Source organism: Pleurodeles waltl, chromosome 3_1 (genome assembly GCF_031143425.1).
Source record: "Pleurodeles waltl isolate 20211129_DDA chromosome 3_1, aPleWal1.hap1.20221129, whole genome shotgun sequence".
NCBI classification, from domain to species: domain Eukaryota; kingdom Metazoa; phylum Chordata; class Amphibia; order Caudata; family Salamandridae; genus Pleurodeles; species Pleurodeles waltl.
In genome coordinates this window covers 684,320,515-684,343,066 of record NC_090440.1, presented here as the reverse complement: position 1 = coordinate 684,343,066, position 22,552 = coordinate 684,320,515, and the positions used below count along the sequence as shown (strand labels likewise).

The 22,552-nt window shown below is 45.4% G+C and overlaps 1 protein-coding gene across 4 annotated transcripts in view; it reads left to right on the top strand.

The window, feature by feature from the left end:
- The window catches only part of COL16A1 (collagen type XVI alpha 1 chain), a 717,464-nt gene that overhangs the window by 323,964 nt on the left and 370,948 nt on the right, over nt 1-22,552 (top strand). For 3 of the 4 annotated variants that reach the window (XM_069223294.1, XM_069223297.1, XM_069223296.1), the window contains exons 10-11: nt 12,136-12,171; nt 14,615-14,641. In XM_069223294.1, the coding sequence (XP_069079395.1) occupies nt 12,136-12,171; nt 14,615-14,641 (63 nt within the window). The remainder of the gene's footprint in view (nt 1-12,135; nt 12,172-14,614; nt 14,642-22,552) is intronic. The other variant, XM_069223295.1, reaches the window with a different exon arrangement.

Sequence of the window (22,552 nt, the reverse complement as noted above, 5' to 3'; positions counted from 1 at the left end):
CATCAGCTAAACATTTTCCCCGTGAATTCGGGGCACATCACCCTGCATACAATCTAAAAAGGCAGATGATGGCTTTGCACAATCACTTGCTTTGCACAGACAGGTGTACAGCTTCACATCAGTCAATAGGCATTAAGAGCGACGGTTTACTACTGAAGCTGGTACCTGAAACGGTTTCAAAAACTCTGAAGAGACCAAGAAACAACCAGATACCAAACTAACTCTTCTGACCCTGAACTACTGCACAGGCAGCACTCCCCCAATATGTGAGGCGTGGTATGAAAGGCACAACTACCCCCACCATCCGGAGACGGGTGTCCAGTGACCCCCTGACTACTTCACACTGGTCTGGATAGGAACACTTCCTTAATGTCTCTTAGAAATGTAGTGTCATCTGTGGCACAAAATGTTACTCACACCCCAGGTGACTAATTAATGTTCACTATCAATTTCACACTCACTCATACATGTAGACAAGGTCTCAACCAGAAAAGCAGACATGCTAACAAACGCACGCAAGAACACTGAAAGTGCAGTGCTTCGCGTGCTCAATATATGTGCAGGGACGGTCGCGTCATTGAGGCACTATAAACTTCGCATAGACACGCTAGCAAGGAATGCATGAGCTCACAGAGGCCTGCAATCAACTAACATGAAAAGTAATATCCAGAGGCGTGCATACAGTTATTTGGGGACGGGTCGAAAAACACAGACACATCGCAGAGGCGTATACCTCCTGCACACAGCAGGAGCATGGGGGCACGACCACACATACACAATAGCACACTGGTACAGAGGTGCTCAGGCGTGCACCCTTGGACGGAGGTCCACGCCCACAGGTAAACACGCAGAGGAGCCCTCAGACAGACATTCTCAGTGGTGAATCATGTTGAAATGCCCCCAGCGTGGCAAGCTGCTTCTTGCTGGAATCAGTAGGCATGGCGCTGCCCCCGGGCTGTGTAGCCAAGACTTCCCACAGACGAGTCCGGTGGGAGACGAAGTGTAAAATACTAAAGGGCTGATTTAAGAAAAGTGGCTCTGCACCCAGTTTCTATGGGTGCGTTTTTTTAACACCTGCTTTGAGCAAGCACTAAACATAATGCCAAAAATGGTGCAGTGAAATCATGTAGATTTCACTGCGCCCTTTTTCGGGCCTCCTAGCACCGGAATTCCTCCCTCACATACATTATGCCTGATGCAGGCATAATGAGGCGCAAGGGGGTACAAAGTGGTGCAATGCGAGCATTGTGTTCCTTCGTAAATATAACATGGAAAATAAGCCTTCCTAATGCCACATTACTTAAAAAAAATGACGCTAATGTGACTCAGGAATGCGCTAGGGGCTTGTAAATGTGCCCCTAAGGCCCATATTTAAGAAAAAGTGGCGCTTCAACTATCATGAACCACTTTTCTTGAGCCCTCCCACTGGCACTTAACAACACCATGGTTGCATTGTATTTATGATACGGTGGACCATGGTGGTCATTAGCACAAAAGCATCAACATTTATAATGCAATTGTGGCACTTTGCCAAAAATGGCACAGTGAAATATGTTAAATTTCACCGAGTCATTTTTGACGGCCTCCTAGCACTGGAAGCACCCCCGCCCCTTACATGCATTATGCCTGGGGCAGGCATAATGTGGCATAAGGGTTTACAAAGTGGCAGAATGCATGCATTGCACCACCAAATATGGCGCAGCAGAAAACCCACTTTAGCGCCGCCTTAGCGTAAAATAAATGACACTGGCGGCGCTCAGGTGGTGCTAGTGGCTCTTAAATATGCCCCCAAAGGTTCCTACCACAGTAACCCCTGCAGGCAAAGCTCTGCCACTGACATCCTCTCCTTAAGATGTCACTGACTCAGTGCTTAAAAAAAATACTGCCAGAGCCCAGGGTATTTAACAGGAAGCGACTGTCGTTTAAACCACCTACTGACCCTTCCAGCACTCCCAAATGGTATTACACTGCTACATATGTGACTGTTTGTACTAATCTAGTTCACATAAATCTGTAAGAGTGTCCTGCATGCACTGGTTCATATATCTTTTGTTCAGCAGTAGTAAGACAGCGCCACCATATGGGGACTGTAATAAACTAGCACTGGTATCAATAATTAAGTGCCAGCGCCAAGCACTGCTCAAATTAAGATCTACTCTGACTCCAGGCATCTGGCTAGGATGTCAGGCCCCGTCTCTCTGTCCCTGGGCCAGCTTCCAGCCCTTTCTTTAGGTGTATGCAGTGGTCCAGATATATCTCAGAGATCCTGGTGACAGTGACTTATGTGCAAAAAAATTGAAATCCATTAAGTAAGCATGTCCTTGCTTTATTTTATGGTCTTTTATTGTTTATAGTAGGTTTGGGATGCAGAAGATAGCGTGAAGGGTTTGATGCGGTCACATCTCCACTGGCATTTGTTTGCAAGTTCTGCCTTACGTACTGATTCACCCCATCGCCTTCAGGTGCCTTGCTGAAACAGTATTCATGGTCTGTGTGAATTAGGCCTCTGTGCAATTATAGTTATGCTCGCAAAATTGTCAGAATTTGGGTAACTCTGCATTATGCTTGTAATACAAGGCTCCTGTCAAATTCTGCCAATCGGCGAGTGGTGAAACTATTCTGCTGTCCATTCCTCGCAGGAACAATGCAAGGCTCCAAAACATGCCCTTGTGAGTGTGGGCTCAGATTTTCCTGTCCCCGGTGAGATTTCCAGTTGCCACAGAGCCTTCTGCCACCATTTTCTAAGGCCCACATATGCAAGCGGTCTAGGTCAGAGAGGGCTGCTATTCAAGTGGATTTGCTGCTGCTCAAGTACATTTTCTACTTGAGCTAGAGTAAAATCAACTAGAGTGGCCACGCGCTCTTGCGCAACGCATGGTGTTGTTCGCACTGATTTTCAGCGCTGCTCGGGCTACCAGCACCAAACTAGAAAACAAGCAGTATATTTTCCTCCCACTGGCAGAGTGCTGCAGAATCTCGCGGAGTTTATCTGTAACTCTGCGGAATTCTGCAGAGTGAAACTCTGCAAGTTCTGCCTACCCATAGTGTGAATATGGAGAAAAACATAAACAAAGAGAACCTGTTCTGGAGAATGTTGCTTCATGAACCGGGCTGTTTCCTTAATTTTCTCAAAATAAATGGCATTCACTGGATGTCAAATCCATCCTGGTGAATACACTTCATCTCGAAAGAAAACATTATGGAATCCTTTCTCCCTAGTATGCAATAGATCCCTTGTTCCAATTTATAAGAAAATCTCTTCCCTGCAGCCTCACGTCTTCATAATCCATGTACGCCATCCATACGTTTTGTCTATGTATATGGAGCAGAACACCTGTTATCCTTCTTCTCCCACTCTCATAATCTGTCTTCTTAAACACACATCGATTGTATCCTTTTTTCCCTCAGCTATGTTTTTCTAGTCCCTGCCTGTACTCTGTTAACTCTGGCGCTAAAGATAGCAGTGTCTCTGGTGTCTCCCCTAGTATCTACATCTGCTTTTACCCTACTACCCCTATCCATAACTCTGCTGTAGTACCTCTACTGTGCTTATAACCTAACTCCACTCTACTACCATTACCACTGACTATACCCAGGTACCTTTACTGCTCAAGGTAGCTGTGTCTCTGGTATCTTCCCCAGTATCTCTATCTCCCCCTTCACGTAGTACCTCTGTCCTTAACTAAACTGCATTAACCTTTCTGTGCTTATTAGCTTTACTCCTGCCTCACTCTACTATCATTGTCATTAACTTTACAATAGTACTCCTATCTCATGCAATTGCGTAGTTCTCTGACCATGCATGTACATTAATACTTCTACCCTGTCTTTTATACACCCTCCCACTCCATTAATATTGCGCTCTAGTCTTATCTTGTATTTTCTTGTCAGTCTGATGTTCTCTATTTTATTATTTATCTAAAATGAGGGAGAGAGATGCTTACTGGACTGCTTTACGCATGAGAAAATGGAGCCTTCATTGAAATCTCTTTGGATCTCTGGGAGAATGTTCCCTTGTCTCTTTTTAAGTCATAGTTAGCCCTTGACTCCTGATGGACATTACCCCAATTGATTTCACTCATAGTTCAAGATCGTTTCATCCCTCGAGGTAGAAGTCTCCATCACCCTATTATTGTGAAGACCCTCACTAGACACCGAGCTAGCGCCCAATTAATGTCCTAATCAAACGTCTAGAACTTGCCAGTCACCAACACATTTGTGAATCCACTTCATTTCATGTCAAAGAGACAGCTGTATAGTAACAGTCTGGTCCTAATTTTATTATGACTCTAGTACCGGTGTGCAATGATACCTGCTCCCTTGTGGGTCAGAGATCTTATACCTTATTCTTCGTGCTAGATTCCTCAACAGCCTTGAGTCGCTTTAGGAAAGGCATCTTTCTGACGACGTGAAGAGCGGCGCACAAGAGCCAATCAAATAAGTTATGCTCAATGGCTATATGTAATGTAAACCAGAGTATGGTAGAACCTTCTGGTTAAGCGTTACATGAGCTACCACATACCACTGATAATATGCAAGTTCATATGTGTATTGAGGAAACGCAGAAGCTGATATTACAACCCTTTCCATGTCTAGGCAGATTGGAAACATAGCTGTAAATCCTTGTGTTTGGCTGTGGCCTTGAGGGACTCACTCAACAAATTCATTAGCATCAAAGCGAACTATTTTATTGAAAAAAAACATATTTTTGGTAATAGGGGTGAAAATTTAGTATCAACTTCTTGAACTCTGAGCTAACTCTGCAACTCCTAATTTGTACCACGTTACTTAAGTAGAATACAGACATCTAGAGTCAGTGTGGTCGTGAAACAAACGTGGACATTGCTCTGGTCTCCTCAAAGCGAAATAAAACCAAGCTACTCCTGTACTTAAGAAACTGCACAATATCCCTGCAACAAGAGCAACATTGAAGACCTGTGTGATTTAAAGATCAAGAAAATAGAAAACAGCAAAACGCTGTTGGGGTATCATACTTCCTGAATTATGTGATACAGGAAGGTGTCTCCAGGTGAGTTGACTAGACAATGCATGACCTAATGGACTACTGAATAAGGTGAGTGTTTTGTCATATTTTTTAGAGTCACTGGATGCATTGCTTAATTATTGGCTGATCTTGCAAGTCAGAGGGCGGGTAGTCAGTGGAAGGCTTCACGAGTAACTGGATGATGGACAAAACCACAAGATGGCTTTCTGAGTTATGGGATAAGGTACGGAGCAGTCTGGATGATCTCTTGAGCACCTGGCCGGGGTAGTTAGTTACTAGATGAGGTGCTGAATCACTGGGTTGGTCCCGAGTCATTTCATGATGTGATTAGTCACTAATTGCACTTTACTGACTTGGCTGAGTTGGTGACTCATTAGATAATCCTATGACCTGGGTGATCTTGTGAGTCAGTGGATGAAGAGGTATGTTACCCCATGATGTCCCCAGTCATGAAATGAAGTACTGAGATATTGAAGTACTCCTTGGGCGACTGTTTGACCTTTCGAGTGACTGACTGAGCTGCTAAGTCACTTGATGATATAATTTCATGGAGGATGGGCTGCACTGTCACTAGATGAGGAACTCAGTCAGAGTACTATTTAAGTCTTTGGATGAGGTGCCATGTCATTGGATGACCTCCTCGATGACTACATGAGCTGCCATATGTCTGGACACCTTCCAGAGAAATTACATGAGAGGCTGATCTACTGGTTTACAAAATTATCCTCTAGATAAGATTTTGAGACATGAGATCACCTACGTAGTCCTGAGCTGTAAGATTGCCTCTAGACTCACTGGATGAACTGTCGAATCACCGGTTGGCTTCTTGAGCCATAGGATAGAATGCGGAGTCACAGGACTACATAATGAGCCTTTGGACAAAGGAGTCACTGGGCCTCGTGGGCCCTACAATGGGGTGTTGAACTACTGAATGACCTACAAAGAGCAACCGATAACTCACTGAATCCCTGGATGATCTTAGTCACTGGATTGAGCAGTCAGTGACTGGATGAACCTTTCAGCATGTAGATCACTGGATGAAAAAGTGAATTGCCTACTGTGGTAAAGGATGGCATGCTGAATTGCTGGATACAATCCAATACATAGGATTAGGTCCTGAAACAATGGATGGCTGTACAAACCACTGGATGAGGTGCTAAGTCAATGGATGACCTGTAAAGTCACATGGGGCCACATGTATCAAATTTTGTTTTTATTTGTAAACAGTGCGAATCACCAAATTCCACTGTTTGTGAATGCAAAAGTGCCTCTCCAAATGTATGAAAGGCATTGGCAGACCATTTTAGGGAATCACAATTTTTTGTGATTCTCTAAATTTGCGACTCCAAATAGGGAATTGCAATTAGTTAATTCCCTAAGCACGTGTAACAAGCATTTCCTAAATGCAAAATAGGCATTTAGGAAATGCTATTACCACCAACTCCAAGTTGGTGGTAACCATGTGCAATTTTAAAAAATGATTTTTTTAAAAGTACCAAGTAGCGCACATATGCCCCCAGGGCATGTGTGCGCTTTACATGTGTAGAAATTATTTTCAGGGTACATTAAAGGGGGGCTTAGGTCCTTGCACCCTTAGGTCCCCTGCACTCAATTTTGTGATTTCCTATTAGGAAATCGCAATTTAGGTAATGCAAAACCATTTGCACCTATAGGCCTTCAGGCCCATAGGAACAAATGGAGTCGCAATCCCAAATAGCAATTCCCTAATAGCGATTGCGATTCTGTAGGAATCATTATTAGGGATTCGCTATTTTGTTACATACTGTTTTGCATTCTCTAAGCAGCGATTTCTTAAAATTTGCTATTTAGGGAATACAAAGTGGGATTTTGATACATCTGGCCCTAAATGATCGATTATGCCATCAAATGAGTTGAAGAGACTCTATAACCCCCTGAGTCTGTGGATGATCTAATGAGTTGCTGAACCCTATTTTCCTGAATATAATGAACAGGAGGATCATCTGAGTAAAGGTATGGCTATTGCTGACTCAAAGGCTTGCCTAATCATCGGATGAGAGGCTAAGTAACTAAAATGCTTTTTGAGTCACTGGACCCATCGTGGCTCATTGAAAAGGGAGTAGAGCTGCCACCGGATGTCGTGCAGAGCCACTGGATGGTGGCTTGTTCACTGTATATGGTGCTGTGGCAGTGAATCGAAATATCATATACTTCTTTAATTTGCACCAGTGAAATTCTATTTGCATGGTAGACAGCTGAAGCCTCAGATTTCTAGCAGTTTACCACTTGTAGCCCGAAAGTAAAGTCCTGAACAGTCGTTTGTTAGGTGAACCAGAAATTAAGTTGTTTTTTTAAGATGAGAAGATCATCACAATATGTGAAAATATCTGATGTATGAAAACAAATATTATTCCATTAATAGCGCCATCATTTATTTGAGAATTGCTAGTGGTTTCATCCCTATAATGAAAGGAAATGTAAGATGGGGCATCCTTGTCTAATTTTGGGGGATATCTGAAGTATAAGAACCATTCATAATCATGTTAACCATGGATATGTTATATTGTTCTTCAACAGTTCACTCAAAAGCCGGACTAAAAACCATGCATCATGTTCTCATTTGGATTACTCCTCTCAATACAGCTGAAAGCTTTATTAGCATCCAAAGAGACTGCTAAATAGCAGAGAATCATATTGTTGGCCTGTGGCTGAAGATATGATGGGTTTCTGTCTATTGTTGGCAACTTCTCTCTCTATGATGAAGTGCTCTACATGTCAAGAATGATATCTGGGAAGACGTTTTGCATCATTGCCAAGTCATTTGCCTTATTGACAAGACATTTGCATCAATCCTGCAATCCGTTTTGATTAAGGAGATTGGCGGAAGCTCAACACTGCATCAATAATCTCAGATAAACCTGCCGCTCTGGGACAACGTGAATTCCATCAGAATGAACATTGGTGCAAAGATAAACTGTTTATTTTAATTGCTTCCTCCGCTGCCAATGCAGCCCTCTTCTAATAGGTAGATAAAGGAAAGTATAAATCGTTCTAGAGTTACAAATCACCCATGCTTGCTCATTGTGAGCTAAAATTACTGACTTTGTTAGGAGAAATTAATTTTTCCAAATTTCAGGTCGTATCATCTGGCTTGTTCCGCTCAACATATCTTCAGATGGTTGTCCAAATACATTGACGAAAACTTAATTTTCAAGATCATAATGATTGGAGTCATGGGCTTTGGTATGTTCATAAAAGGGACTCTATAACTTACTGAATCGATGTGGGAGCTGCCTATCCTCTGTATAAGGTGTTGTCACTGGATGATCTACTGAGCCTCAGTCTTTAGAAAAATAATCACAGTGTGACCAGCTGAATATCTCAGTGAGATGCTGAGACACTGTGTGACCTGCTGGAACTCAATGCTAAGTCGCTGGATGAAACTCTGTATGTCAGTTTAAGGTGCTTAATCACCATGAGATAAGCTGAGGCTCTGTATGAGGTGCTGAGTCACATTGTGACAATCTGAGACTCTACAAAGGGTGCTGTGTCAATGTGTAATGGCTGGATCATTTCACCTGTGTGAGCCCCTAAGCTTTGATATGTGCTGAGTCACACAGGGAGATCTACTGAGCTTTGATCTAAGGTGTTGAACCACCATGTGACCTGCTGAGGCTCTGTAGGAGATACAGAGTCACAGTGTGACATGCCGAGCCTCTCTGAGTTATGTTAAGTGATGAGGTGATGTGTGATCAGTTGGAGCTCTCTACCAGGTGCGTGTCTCTGTGTCACTTGCTAAGCACTTGTATGAGGTGCTGATTATCTCTATAACCTGCTTGGCCTCTCAATGACATGCTTACTGACCGTGTGACTTGGTGGGCCGTATAGAAGGTGCTGAGTCACCATGTGACCTGCTGGGCCTCTGTGCAAGATATTGGTCTATGTGTGACCTCTTAAACCTGTGTATCAGGCTCAGAGTTGCTATGTGTCCTGCTGGCCTGTGTAGGTAGGGATGCTGACCTTGGTGGTTTGCAGGGCACAGAAGGGGCAGGGCAGCACAAGGAGGGGGGGGGGAATAAAAATTAAATTAATTAAGAAAAAAACACTTACCATCGCTCGGCTTCGCTCTGCTCTGCTTTTTCTGTCTTCTTGCTGCAGGCACAGATTTCCAGCCTGCAGCCAATCCTGACACTGCTCAAAGCAGCGTCAGGATTGGCTGGAAGCACCCAGCAAGGGCACTCCGAGGCAGACTGGGAGCCTGTGCAGGCTCTCTCCAGCCCAGCAACTGTGTTGCTGGGCTGGAAAGTGCCTACTGCGCATGTGTGTTTGGCCTGCCCGAGATGGCCGGCCAAACATACATGCGCAGTGAGGGGGAGTGTTTTGCACTCCCCCTCACTGCTTGTCACCCCTGTGGACCCACCCTTTTCAAGGGAAACAATAATAAACATAGTTTATTATGGTTTTCTTTGAAAGGTTTTGTCGTTGCTTGGGGGGGAGGGGGGTGACGTTTCTCCGCCCTAATGGAGGAGCCGCCTCTGGATGCTAAGTTACTTTGTAGCAGTCTGTATCACATGCTGACTACTGGATCGCTTTTCTAGTGCTGAGAGCTGGTTTCCGGTGCAGAATAATCATTTTACCTGCCGTGGCTCAGTAGTAGCTGCCAGCGATTGACTTTATTTAAGGGGCTAACACTTGTATGACCCATATTACCTGTGTATGTGTGCATAATTTGCTTTTGCAAAATTATGCAAGTTTTGGGGAGAATTTCGTGGAATGTAAATCCATCATTTATTGCTTCATTTTAGCGCCAAATTTGTTCTCAGGTTAATTTTTGACTTGAGAATGTATTTCGCGGGAAACATTTTGGGCGAATAATCATAATATAATGTTTCTGTTATGGAAGGATGTATACGTTAGGTTTAACTGGGTTTCTTTTTTTCTTCGAGAACTAAAAAAATAAGTTTTGTGAAAAGGAAAAAACCGAGAGAAGGCTATCCATTTGGGATTACCAGGCCGTCCGAGAAGGAAGTACATACAATCTGCAGCCCTTCGACTGAGAATGGAATATCAATCATGTAGACTATTCGGTGTCACTGAAAGTATCTGGACATCCGCTGGTGCCTTCAAGGCCGACGGACACCACTCACCCTACATTCTCTGCTTGCGGGCCTAAACTAAAAAGAAGCACACGTCGGATCTTATTTCACATTCTTTTTTTCAATTTGATGCTGTCTGAGTGAAATCATGTGCTTCAACAGAGCAACAGTGCCATCTCCTGGCAGCAATTTGCTTCTTTTTACGGAAATATTAAATGGGGCTTTCTGTGCTCTTCAAATCGCACCCATGACTGTGGAGTAAACTTTGTGATACTTTTTGTTATAGACAAGAAACTGAGACGACACATTGGTTAAGGTGAGAGAGAAGGGTTGAGAGTCAGACAGAAGGGTTGAGGTGACGCCAGTGCTTATTTTGTGCCGGTTGTTGCAGGTGGAACCCACCGGCACTCATTTTGGGTGACGACACTTATTTTAATTCCACAAACTTTGATCAAGTGCAAACGTGAGAGAAACACGTAAGAGGGAAAGTAGAATAAAGCGAAAGACGGGACAACAGCGACAAATGAAGAAAGCAGGAACCTGTAAAAGTGTTTGATCCATTCAAGAGGCATAAAGTGAAATCAAGACCACGCAACTGTCGAATAACTTTTGTACCGCAAAGTTCGTCATATCGGCCCCAAGGTTATGAGCAAAGCGTTGGGGCCGGCACTTAGGGGCATATTTGTACTCTTTGGTGCAAAACTGCACAAATGCAGTTTGGTATCAAAAAGTTTTGCACCGGCTTGCACCATTCTTGAGCACCAGCCAGGCACCATATTTAGGGAATGGTGCAAGCTGGCGCAAAGGGTACGCTAGTGTAAAAACTTTTTTACGTTAGCCGGGTGGGGGTGGCAGTATGGGAGAAGGGGGTTTTGCACCAAAAAATTATGCTAGGCAGGTTTAGAGTACAAAACAATTACTCTAACCAGCCTAGCATCATTTTCTGATGCAAAACCATCCATTCCACATGACTCCTGTCTTATAAAAGACAGGAGTGATGCCTACCACCCTAGTGGCCAGCACAGGATACCAGGGTCCCCTGGGCATGGCCATTACACCCAGTGCCATGTAGGGGGCCCATTTCAGGGCCCCCAGTGGCACTTAAACAAATATATTAAAATGCTTACCTACACTTACTTATACTTCCCTGGGATGGGGTCCCCCATCCTCCGCTGTCCCTCTGGTGTGGGTGGGGGTGTCCCTGGGGCCTAGCGAGGGTACCTGTGGGCTTATTCTATGGTGTTTCACCATGGAAATAGGCCCACATGTCTCCTAACCCCTGCCATTACCCAGGCGTTAAATAATGGTGTTATTTGACCCCTCCTCCCGCCATGCGTGATTTTAGCATGGGGGGCTAAATATGGCGCTAAGGCCATAGAGACATTTTTTGCACGGGAATGCCTACCTTGTATCTCATTGACGCAAGGTAGGTTACCACGTCCAAAAAATGACTTTAACAGTATGGGCGATGCATGGCTTCAATTTAATTTAGAAAACCTCCAATCTTCCTATTAAATTTGTTTTATTTTTTATTTTATATGTTTGTAAATGAAATAAAATGAGTTATCATTTGAGTATGTGTTTGATGGAATGCTTGTTTCTGTATTTTTCGTGTATTGTTTTGCGGTTCAAATCATCAACAATGTTTAGGCCAGGGTTCCCGGCTTCCAGTAATGACTCAGTTGGGATCCTCAGATTCCATTAATGATTCAGTGGGGTTCCCCAGCTTCCAGTAATGGTAAAGTTGGGGTCCGAAGAAGTCAAAAGGTTGAGGACCACTGGTGTACATAGTTTCAGGGGTGTAGATGACATGCACTGTTGCCTCTGGTGCCCAATGCTGTTGAGCTCAATACGTTTTGTTACCCTACACACCGACCGTGCACACTGTTCATTGTCATCCAACAAACTGACCCTGCACACAGTCTGTTGGGTATCCTGCACCCCTAAAGACTGAAGGGGCATGCCGTTTTATGTGTCACACTACAGACTCCCTTGTCACCGTAGACATCTCAGGATTGTATTCTGGTATTTTAATATCGTGGCTTCTCATTTCAGTGTCCTTCCTGTGAAAACCGACTCCCTGATGCTAATGTAAGTGCAGCTCCTTCTCTTTCCAAGCACAGTTACATTTCAGGGGTGTAGTGTATGTCTATCTCGGGTTGTCCACACATCTCGCCCCTTGTTTGCCCCCCATCAGTGTAAGCTCTCAATTATGAGAATTCAAAAAAACGCTTTAGCTGCTGAACTCTGTACCACCTCCATGGCATTATGCCTTGTGTGGCTGGCCCTCCGAGGGTACATCCTCCAAGCATCCGTGTGTAGCGCCTCTGTGCCAATGCCACCCCTCCTCCGGATACTACTCCTTTTCTTCCACAACTCCTGTGCCATCATCACCCTAATGTTACCTCTTCACTGGTCTTCTACACCCCCTGTGGTACCATTGTCCTGCTGATGTCATGCCTGTTCCAGGTGCCCACTCCCTGTCCTTTAATGCCTCATGGGGTACAGTTAGCTTCCCGCTTCCACGCATGGTCAACAGGTACCACAGCTGTGGTCTTTCACACTTTATGTGACACAGCCTCCCTGCTACTACCACACTGTCAGGGACTCCACCTCGCTGCAGGTTCCATCCTCCTCTTGGTCTCATCTTCCTGTTGTTCCACACCTGTGTGGTATCACCGTCTCCATCTTCCATCTTCTTTTGCTACCACCTGCTGCTTTTACCCTTTCTCAGATACCACCTCCCGCTGCTTGTGCACCTTCCTTTGTACCAACTACTTGTTATTTCGACAATCCACCACCACCACTTGCTGTCAGACCCTCTTGCTTCCATCCTTTCTCAGACATTGCTTTCCTGCTGCTTCAACTTGCCCTTGTGCTTCCACCTTCCCCAAGATGTCACATCCTTGGCTGCTTCCACCTTCCCCCGGATACTATCTATCTTTTGCTTCCTCATTGGCACTGTCACGCTGTTCCTCCTACTTCCGTAGTCCCAAGGCACCAGTACCCATTCTGCTCTTCTTCCTCTACCGCCGTCCATGCCCTGCGGTCCTGCAACCCCACTCCTTCTTCTTTCACTCTCCTTGGCTTTCAGTTTCTAGGTCAGTTCCACTGTTATGCGTAGCTCATCCCTTGCAAGGAGATGCAGGCCCCTTCTCACGAGTCCTACATCGAAGGCAGCAAATGCCGCATTATATTGTGTCAATGAGGCAATCGGACAAATCCAGAGCTCTCACAAGGGGTCCCTGAGGGAGGTGAGTGGAAACCTTCGCCAGGGCTCACGTTGCTGAGGTAAATCTGCCCTGCTCCTCACCACTCAGTGGTATGGTGCGCCCTGGCCTGCCCATGAGCTAGCATGGAAGGAATGCGCTGCAGGGCAGGTGATATTTTTCCATTCCCTTCTCCGAGCAGGCTCGACGGCTCCCCCCAGGTGTAATTTAAGGTGCGTTTCGAGAGCATAGCATTTCAGTGCAAATACCGAAATGGCTTATTCCATAATGCTGTTCATGGTGACTGCATTTTTGTGTTAGTTTATCTTTCCTTTGTTCTGTTGTGCTAATGCTATCCCAACGAGCCGTACTGTGGACACAGTCTTTTAGTTTTGTGTTTCTTCTTAGCACATCCTCTGACTTTTCTCACTCAAATCGCCCTCATGTCCTCTGCGGAAAATTCCATCTTAAGCACTGAACTAACCATATTTTCTTTAATATTCATTTTTCGTCTCTCTCACCACCTACAGATCCCCCTTCCTCCAGGCTCTGATGATTGCAATCTTGACTCCAACCCTTGACTCCAACCCTTCCTCATCTGTAGACCCTTTCTTCTTTGTGGTTCTCTCCTCTGTCCAGCCACAGCCCTTTCTCTGTGATCTATACACGCCCTCCGAGCCCGGTCCTCTTAAGTACGCCACTGCCTTACCTACCGCTGTGCCCCTTCCATCCTCTTCTCCAACAACACCCACAGTCCTTGAAGCTCCCTTTCATATTTATTTCTTCCCAAATAAAAGATTTGAAACCCCAATTCCATTCAATATGGGCATATAAACCTATGACTAATAATTCATAACTGCCCAAATCCAAAACATTTCTCCATGGACACTCCGCAGTGAAACATTGCATCTTCCAATTCCTTAAACATAAGGTTCACTCTAGGTGTGCCAGAGATCCAGCATGACCCTTCACACCTTCTGTTGCACCGTTGAAGGTGGTCTCAGGCATCCACTAGTGACTATTGATCATGTACAATACAATAGTCCCAAGAGCCATCCTAGGTGAGTTCGTACGTCCTCCAATGACTCTTCGTGTGTTCCAACAGGGTAAAACAAGATCCATATCAGATACACACATCCACCTTCCAATGACGCATCTCGTCCTTCCATCACTCATATGACCTTTCATCACCAGAGAAGTCATTAGGGTAGCTTAGCTCATGCCCTCCCAGAACCTGCACACATCTACCCCCCACAATGTGCTCTGCTCTCATCGTGACTTAAGTTTGTGTGACTAATACTGTGGTTCTTTCCTTCTCTTTGTAGGCCACGCTGATACGTCCGGGACCGAGAGTAAGTTTCTGAGGCTTCCAATCCACTGACAGATATTTCAGGGGATATTCACCTGCTTCAGCCTCTGTTCTTCCTACTCCTCCATGTAATAGACAAGCCACAAGTACATTGTTATGTGAAGTGAATGGTGAAATAAGTTTGTGTGACTTTGAAGCACTGTCACACTTCACTTGGCTTGCATGTTAGATGAAACAGTGCTCTCTCCATTATTGGTGGTTTGCTGCAAGTGTCTGATGACATGAGACTATGGGCCTGATTCTAACTTTGGAGGACGGTGTTAAACCGTCCCAAAAGTGGCGGACATACCACCTACCGTATTACGAGTTCCATAGGATATAATGGACTCGTAATACGGTAGGTGGTATATCCGCCACTTTTGGGACGGTTTAACACCGTCCTCCAAAGTTAGAATCAGGCCCTATATGTATGTTATTCTTCCACTACATGTATAGTACACTGCATTTTGTCAATGTGTGTGAAAGAGGGTTAATGACGAGCTATCTGCGAGGAGTCTGTGCTACAGAGAACTACTGTCTGTCGGTGAGTGACCAAACAGATAAGTTATGTCCTGTAATTAATATTACATTTGTACATTATGTGCACAATGTCCTTGCACACAAGTTAGTGGATTGTACTAGAGATGGGAAATAATGCACAAAAATTATTTTGCACTGGCTTTGCATGCCCCATTTTACATGCTTTATGGTTTATTGACTTTGGAAGGACAGAAGGATAAGTTAATCCTGCTGGTATTCCAGCTGGTGACCAATACACCGTTATATGCTGAAACTATTTGTTTAGCTAACGGAGCCATCTTGACGTCAAATGCTGCTTGCAGTCACAGTGTGGCGTAATTCAGCATTTCATCCATTGCCGCTCCACGGCCCTCCATCTAAGACACTGAAACACTGTTGGGTTGGACTCTTACCCTGGTCTGGAGTGCAATCATTACGTGCAAGGATGCCACCATCCTCTTCAATTACTTTATGATAATTCAACTTCTATGTTTCAGTCAAATAGTTTAATTGCAATTTCCATTGACTAACTTATGATGCATTCCTCTCATGCTCGTTTTAATGTTGTTTTAACTCAATGATGTTTTGTTCTTTGTAGCCCTCGTTGGGGAAAACAACAAACATTCATTTACATTTCTCAATGCAACCAAACAAATGCTGTTTCTGTGAAGCATTCAACGAAACACAATACCAGTATCAATATGCCAAATGTTTTCTATTTCAAGCTAACTAAAAATTTGCTTAACTCTTTACAGTCCCATTACCTTAAATTTGATGGGCAATGTCCTTTACTTTAGAAGCTCTTGATGAGGAGAACTATCTGCTGTGGTATGCCATAGGCTCTCAGTGTGCACCAGAGGCTGTCATGGTAGATACTGTCAAAGGATTTCTCAATTTCAATGACTTTGATGATATTTGTCTCTGCCACTCCTTGAACTACTCTAGGATGTTGCATAGAGTAAGGGTCTGGTCAACACTCCCTCTTCCCATGTGGAGCCCAACCTATTCCTAACTGCTCATCCACTATATCAGAAATGTGATGCATAATAATTTATAACAGGATTTGGCTCTGGATTGACAGAAGGGTGATTCCATGCCAATTATTACAGTTGTTTAATGCTCTGTTCTTTTGAATCTTGATGATGATGTCTTGGTTCCAGTCATCTGGTACTTTGTTTCCCTCGTAAATCAACGTAAACAGTGGTTGGAGAATCTTGGCTGATGTTTCAACCACCGACACCACATACCCACCGCCCCCCAGCCACACCAACCTCCTGCTCTCCTGGTCCCACGTCAACGACGACGACACCATCAAATTCATGAACACCATCCATTCCGACTCACCATCCGACCCCTGCCCTCACCACATCTTCAACAAAGCGAGCTCCGTCATCGCACACCATCTCTGGAAGATGATCAACAGCTCCTTTGAGACTGCCACCTTCCCGGACAGTTGGAAACACGCCGAGATCAACACCCTCCTCCAGAAACCCAAGTCCGACCCAAAGGACCTCAAGAACTTCCGGCCCATCTCATTGCTCCCCTTCCCGGCAAACATCATCGAGAAGATTGTCAACAAACAACTGACCCGCTTTCTCGAGGAGAATAACACTCTGGACTCGTCCCAATCAAGATTCTGCAGCAACCACAGCACTGAAACCCCCCTCATCGCCGCCACCAATGACTTCAGGACCCTACTTGACAATGGCGAAACCGCGCCCTCATCCTCCTGGATCTCTCGGCCGCCTCGACACCGTCTGCCACCACACCCTACGCACACACCTCAATGATGCAGGGATCCGTGACAGAGACCTGGACTGGATCACCTCCTTCCTCACCGGCAGACCCCAGAGAGTCCGCCTCCCTCCATTCCGCTTTGACGCCACCAAGATCATCTGCGGCATACCCCAGGGTCCCTCAGCCCGACCCTCTCTAACGTGCACATGGCTCCGCTCGCAAACATCGTCTAATCACACGACCTCAACATCGTCTCATATGCCGCTGACACTGAGCTGATCCTCTCCTTCACCAAGGATCACGCCACCGTCAAAACCAACCTCCATGAAGGAATGAAGAACAGCTGCCTGAAACTCAACTCTGACAAGACTGAGGTCCTCATCCTCAGCTCCACCCCCTCCGCCTGGGATGAATCCTGGTGGCCTGACACACTGGGAACTGCACCAACAGCCACGACCACGCACGCAACCTTGGGTTCATCATGGACTAATCACTATCAGTGACCCAGCAAGTCAACGCCGTCTTTTCCTCCTGCTTCATCACCCTCTGCATGCTTTGGAAGATCTACAAATGGATCCCCACCGGAACCAGAAGGGCGATCACCCAAGCCCTCGTAAGCAGCAGACTGGACTACAGAAATGCCCTCTATGCAGGAACCACGGCAAAGCTCCAAAAAAGACTGCAACACATACAGAACGCCTCTGCACGCCTCATCCTGGACATCCCCCACCACAGCCACATCAAAGCCCACCTGAGAGACCTGCACTGGCTCCCCATCAACAAGAGAATCACGTTCAAGCTCCTCACCCACGCTCACAAAACACTGCACAACGCTGGACCAGAATACCTCAACAGATGACTCTCCTTCTACACGCTGACCCACCAGCTTCGCTCCGCTGACCTTTCCCTCGCCACCGTTCCACGCATCCACAGAACGACTGTTGGCAGATCATTCTCCCACCTCGCCGCGAAGACGTGGAACACTCTTCCAATCCACCTGCGACAGACACAGGGCCTGCTAACCTTCAGGAGACACCTCAAGACCTTGCTGTTCAAGCAATAGCAGCACCCCACCAGCACCTTGAGACCCTCCCAGGTGAGTAGTGCGCTTTACAAATGCTATGATTGATTGATTTCTGGGTTTGCCTTGAACATTTCTGTAATCAGGTTGTCTTGGCCAGGGGCTTTTCCATTCTTGAGATCAGATGGCATGGGTGATTTTTTTTTTCTGCGACGGGTGGTGATCACATCAAAGTCTGACTCTGCTTCTTGGATGTCTGCTTCAGTTATTGGTACTGGTCTGTTAAATACTTCTTTGAAATGGTCGGCCCAGGGAACTTCCTGCTCATTAGGAGCTTCTATGATAATTTTACCTACATGGTGAGAAATAGTGAGTATAACTTTGAAGTCAAGACTGCTGTGAGACAGTGAATGCCTGATGTCAGTGTTGCTCTTCAGCCTAACCATCGACTGGGTGATGCAATGTCCAAGTAAAGACCAAGCCAGAGACATCAGATGGACCTTATTCTTTACACTGGAGGACCTTGATTTTGCTGATGACCTAGCTTTACTCTCTCTCACACACACCAGCATATACAGGAAAAGACATCTTACCTCAACATCTGTGCATACGTGGGCCTGAAGATCAACATGCAGAAATCAGAAATCATGCCACTCAACATCCCAACCCCTTCACCAATCGAAGTGGGTGGAGAGAACCTAACCATGACTAAAGAGTTCACCTACCTATGCAGCACTAACAGACATGATGAAGGGGCAGGTAGTTAACAAGGGCAGGAATGCCTTCAGGATGCTGGACAATGTGTGGAGGTCATCTTCTCAGAACAGCACCAACACCAAGCTGAGGCTTCACCAGAGCTGCGTTCTGTCCACTTTTCTTGTATGGATCAGAATGCTGGCAGATGACAAACAGCAACTTCACCAAACTGATAGCCTTCCACACCAGTAACAGGTGAAGAACCTTGTGCATTTTTTAGCTACATTCGATTTAAACCCAGGAACTGCTCACCAGATGCAAGCAATGGAGCATGGACACCATCATTATGAGAAAAAGATGGAGATGGAGATGGAGAGGACACACCATCAGAATAGAAGACTCCATTGCAAGAAAAGCTCTTTACTGGATCCCAGAAGGCAAATGGAAGAGAGGCTGGCCAAGGAGCACCGGAGATGAACTGTGGCAACAGAAATGAAGACCCTAGACAACAGCTGGGGCACCATACAGAAATTTGCTCAAGATAGACAGAAGTGGACATCATTTACCAGTATTGTAACCCACTTTCTGTGGAAAGCTAGACACTAAGATGCCCCATCCCCACTCCTGCTTCTCTCACTGAACACTTTTTCTTTCTCATAACCTGGTAGTTCCATTGCAGTTCATAATGGTCACACCACATGCCATTAAATTGATGAAGTTCTAACTCAAAAAAGAAATTCAATATGAAGAGCAACACAAATTTCAAATGTATTTGGTCACTTGGTCATTGGGTGCACAATTTGAAAATCATTTTCACAAACTTTCCCCATTATGTTAATATTAAGCCTCTTTTGCCTCTTTTCTATGTCTTAATGACCTTCTAATCACCTAAAATAGAATGTGACTAAGATGAAATAACAGTGTCCATCTTTTTCCTTACCTTCCGGGGTAAGTTCACTGCTTTTGATGCCATATTTAAAAAAGCTTGTTCGCAAGCCTGTTTAAAACAAATATTTATTGATGAGATAATTTCGATATTTTGCTTAATGGAAAATACAGGCAGATTACCGATGTTTAAATTTACCCTAGCAGAAGAAGGGTTATGCTTGCATAGTACATGCTGCACCCAACACACGGCCATAACTTTAACTCTTCCAGTTAAGGGTGTGAAATGCTGGTAAGATGTGATCTTGTTTCTTCAAGCCCAGTAGAATTCTAGCTCAGGCATTTTGTAAATGTTGCAATGAGTAAGGTGCACCACAAAAGACTAAAAATAGAAAGGAAACAGTATATCCACTCAAAATCCCAACTTATTTTGCACAAAATTCCCACTAATAAGGGGTCAGTAACCCACCCGACCTGCACATTAGTATTACAGTCTGTTAAAGAAGACAATAGAGTCCTTCAAAGCCTCATTTTAGGCTCACCTTATGATATAGAATCACCACTATTATGTTTCTTCAACATATATATGTATATATATATATATATATATATATATATATATATATATATATATATATATATATATATATATATATATATATATATATATATGCACACACACACACATATACACACACTAGCTTATTTAAAAAATCATTAGGTGTTTACAATTAGAAAATAGTTTCTGTAATGTGTATCAAATGGCTCCTTTTATATTTTTATATGACATGAGCTAAAGCAGAGTTAAACCAACACGTGTTTCGTGGCACCCTGACGCTTCTTCAGGGCGCTTGTTCTTCTGTTAGGCTCATATCATTATGCATATCTCAATATGTAGGAAAGTACCATCTTGCCTGGCATATTACCCCCATATTTCACTGTATATATGTTGTTTTAGTTGTATGTGTCACTGGGACCCTGCCAGCCAGGACCCCAGTACTCATAAGTGTGCCCTGTATGTGTTCCCTGTGTAATGACTAACTGTCTCACTGAGGCTCTGCTAACCAGAAACTCAGTGGTTATGCTCTCTCATTTCTTTCCAAATTGTCACTAACAGGCTAGTGACCAATTTCACCAATTCACATTGGCATACTGGAACACCCTTATAATTCCCTAGTATATGGTACTGAGGTACCCAGGGTATTGGGGTTCCAGGAGATCCCTATGGGCTGCAGCATTTCTTTTGCCACCCATAGGGAGCTCTGACAATTCTTACACAGGCCTGCCACTGCAGCCTGAGTGAAATAACGTCCATGTTATTTCACAGCCATTTACCACTGCACTTAAGTAACTTATAAGTCACCTATATGTCTAACCTTTTCCTGGTAAAGGTTGGCTGCTAAGTTACTTAGTGTGTGGGCACCCTGGCACTAGCCAAGGTGCCCCCACATTGTTCAGGGCAAATTCCCCGGACTTTGTGAGTGCGGGGACACCATTACACGCGTGCACTATACATAGGTCACTACCTATGTATAGCGTCACAATGGTAACTCCGAACATGGCCATGTAACATGTCTAAGATCATGGAATTGTCACCCCAATGCCATTCTGTCATTGGGGAGACAATTCCATGATCCCCTGGGTCTCTAGCACAGACCCGGGTACTGCCAAACTACCTTTCCCGGGGTTTCACTGCAGCTGCTGCTGCTGCCAACCCCTCAGACAGGTTTCTGCCCTCCTGGGGTCCAGCCAGGCTTGGCCCAGGAAGGCAGAACAAAGGACTTCCTCAGAGAGAGGGTGTTACACCCTCTCCCTTTGGAAAAAGGTGTCAGGGCTGGGGAGGAGTAGCCTCCCCCAGCCTCTGGAAATGCTATGATCTGCACAGATGGTGCCCATCTCTGCATAAGCCAGTCTACACCGGTTCAGGGATCCCCCAGCCCTGCTCTGGCACGAAACTGGACAAAGGAAAGGGGAGTGACCACTCCTCTGACCTGCACCTCCCCTGGGAGGTGCCCAGAGCTCCTCCAGTGTGCTCCAGACCTCTGCCATCTTGGAAACAGAGGTGCTGCTGGCACACTGGACTGCTCTGAGTGGCCAGTGCCAGCAGGTGACGTCAGAGACACCTTCTGATAGGCTCTTACCTGTGTTGCTAGCCTATCCTCCTTCCTAGGTAGCCAAACCTCCTTTTCTGGCTATTTAGGGTCTCTGCTTTGGGGAATTCTTTAGATAACGAATGCAAGAGCTCATCAGAGTTCCTCTGCATCTCTCTCTTCACCTTCTGCCAAGGAATCGACGGCTGACTTCTCTGGACGCCTGCAAAACCGAAACAAAGTAGCAAAGACGACTACTGCAACCTTGTATCGCTGGTCCTGCGGCCTTCTCAACTGTTTTCCTGGTGGTGCATGCTGTGGGGGTAGTCTGCCTCCTCTCTGCACTAGAATCTCCGAAGAAATCTCCCGTGGGTCGACGGAATCTTCCCCCTGCAACCGCAGGCAACAAAAGACTGCATCACCGGTCCTCTGGGTCCCCTCACAGCACGACGAACGTGGTCCCTGGAACTCAGCAACTCTGTCCAAGTGACTCCCACAGCCCAGTGACTCTTCAGTCCAAGTTTGGTCGAGGTAAGTTCTTGCCTCACCATGCTAGACTGCATTGCTGGGTACCACGTGATTTGCAGCTGCTCCGGCTCCTGTGCACTCTTCCAGGATTTCCTTTGTGCACAGCCAAGCCTGGGTCCCCGACACTCTAACCTGCAGTGCACAACCTCCTGAGTTGTCCTCCGGCGTCGTGGGATCTTCTTTTGTGACTTTGGGTGAGCTCCAGTTCACTCCTCTTCGTAGTGCCTGTTCCGGCACTTCTGCGTGGGCTCCTTATCTTGCTGGGCGCCCCCTCTGTCTCCTCACGCAATTGGCAACATCCTGGTCCCTCCTGGGCCACAGTAGCATCCAAAAACCCTAACCGCGACCCTTGCAGCTAGCAAGGCTTGTTTGCGGTCTTTCTGCGTGGGAACACCACTTCAAGCTTCTTCACGACGTGGGCCATCCATCCTCCAAAGGG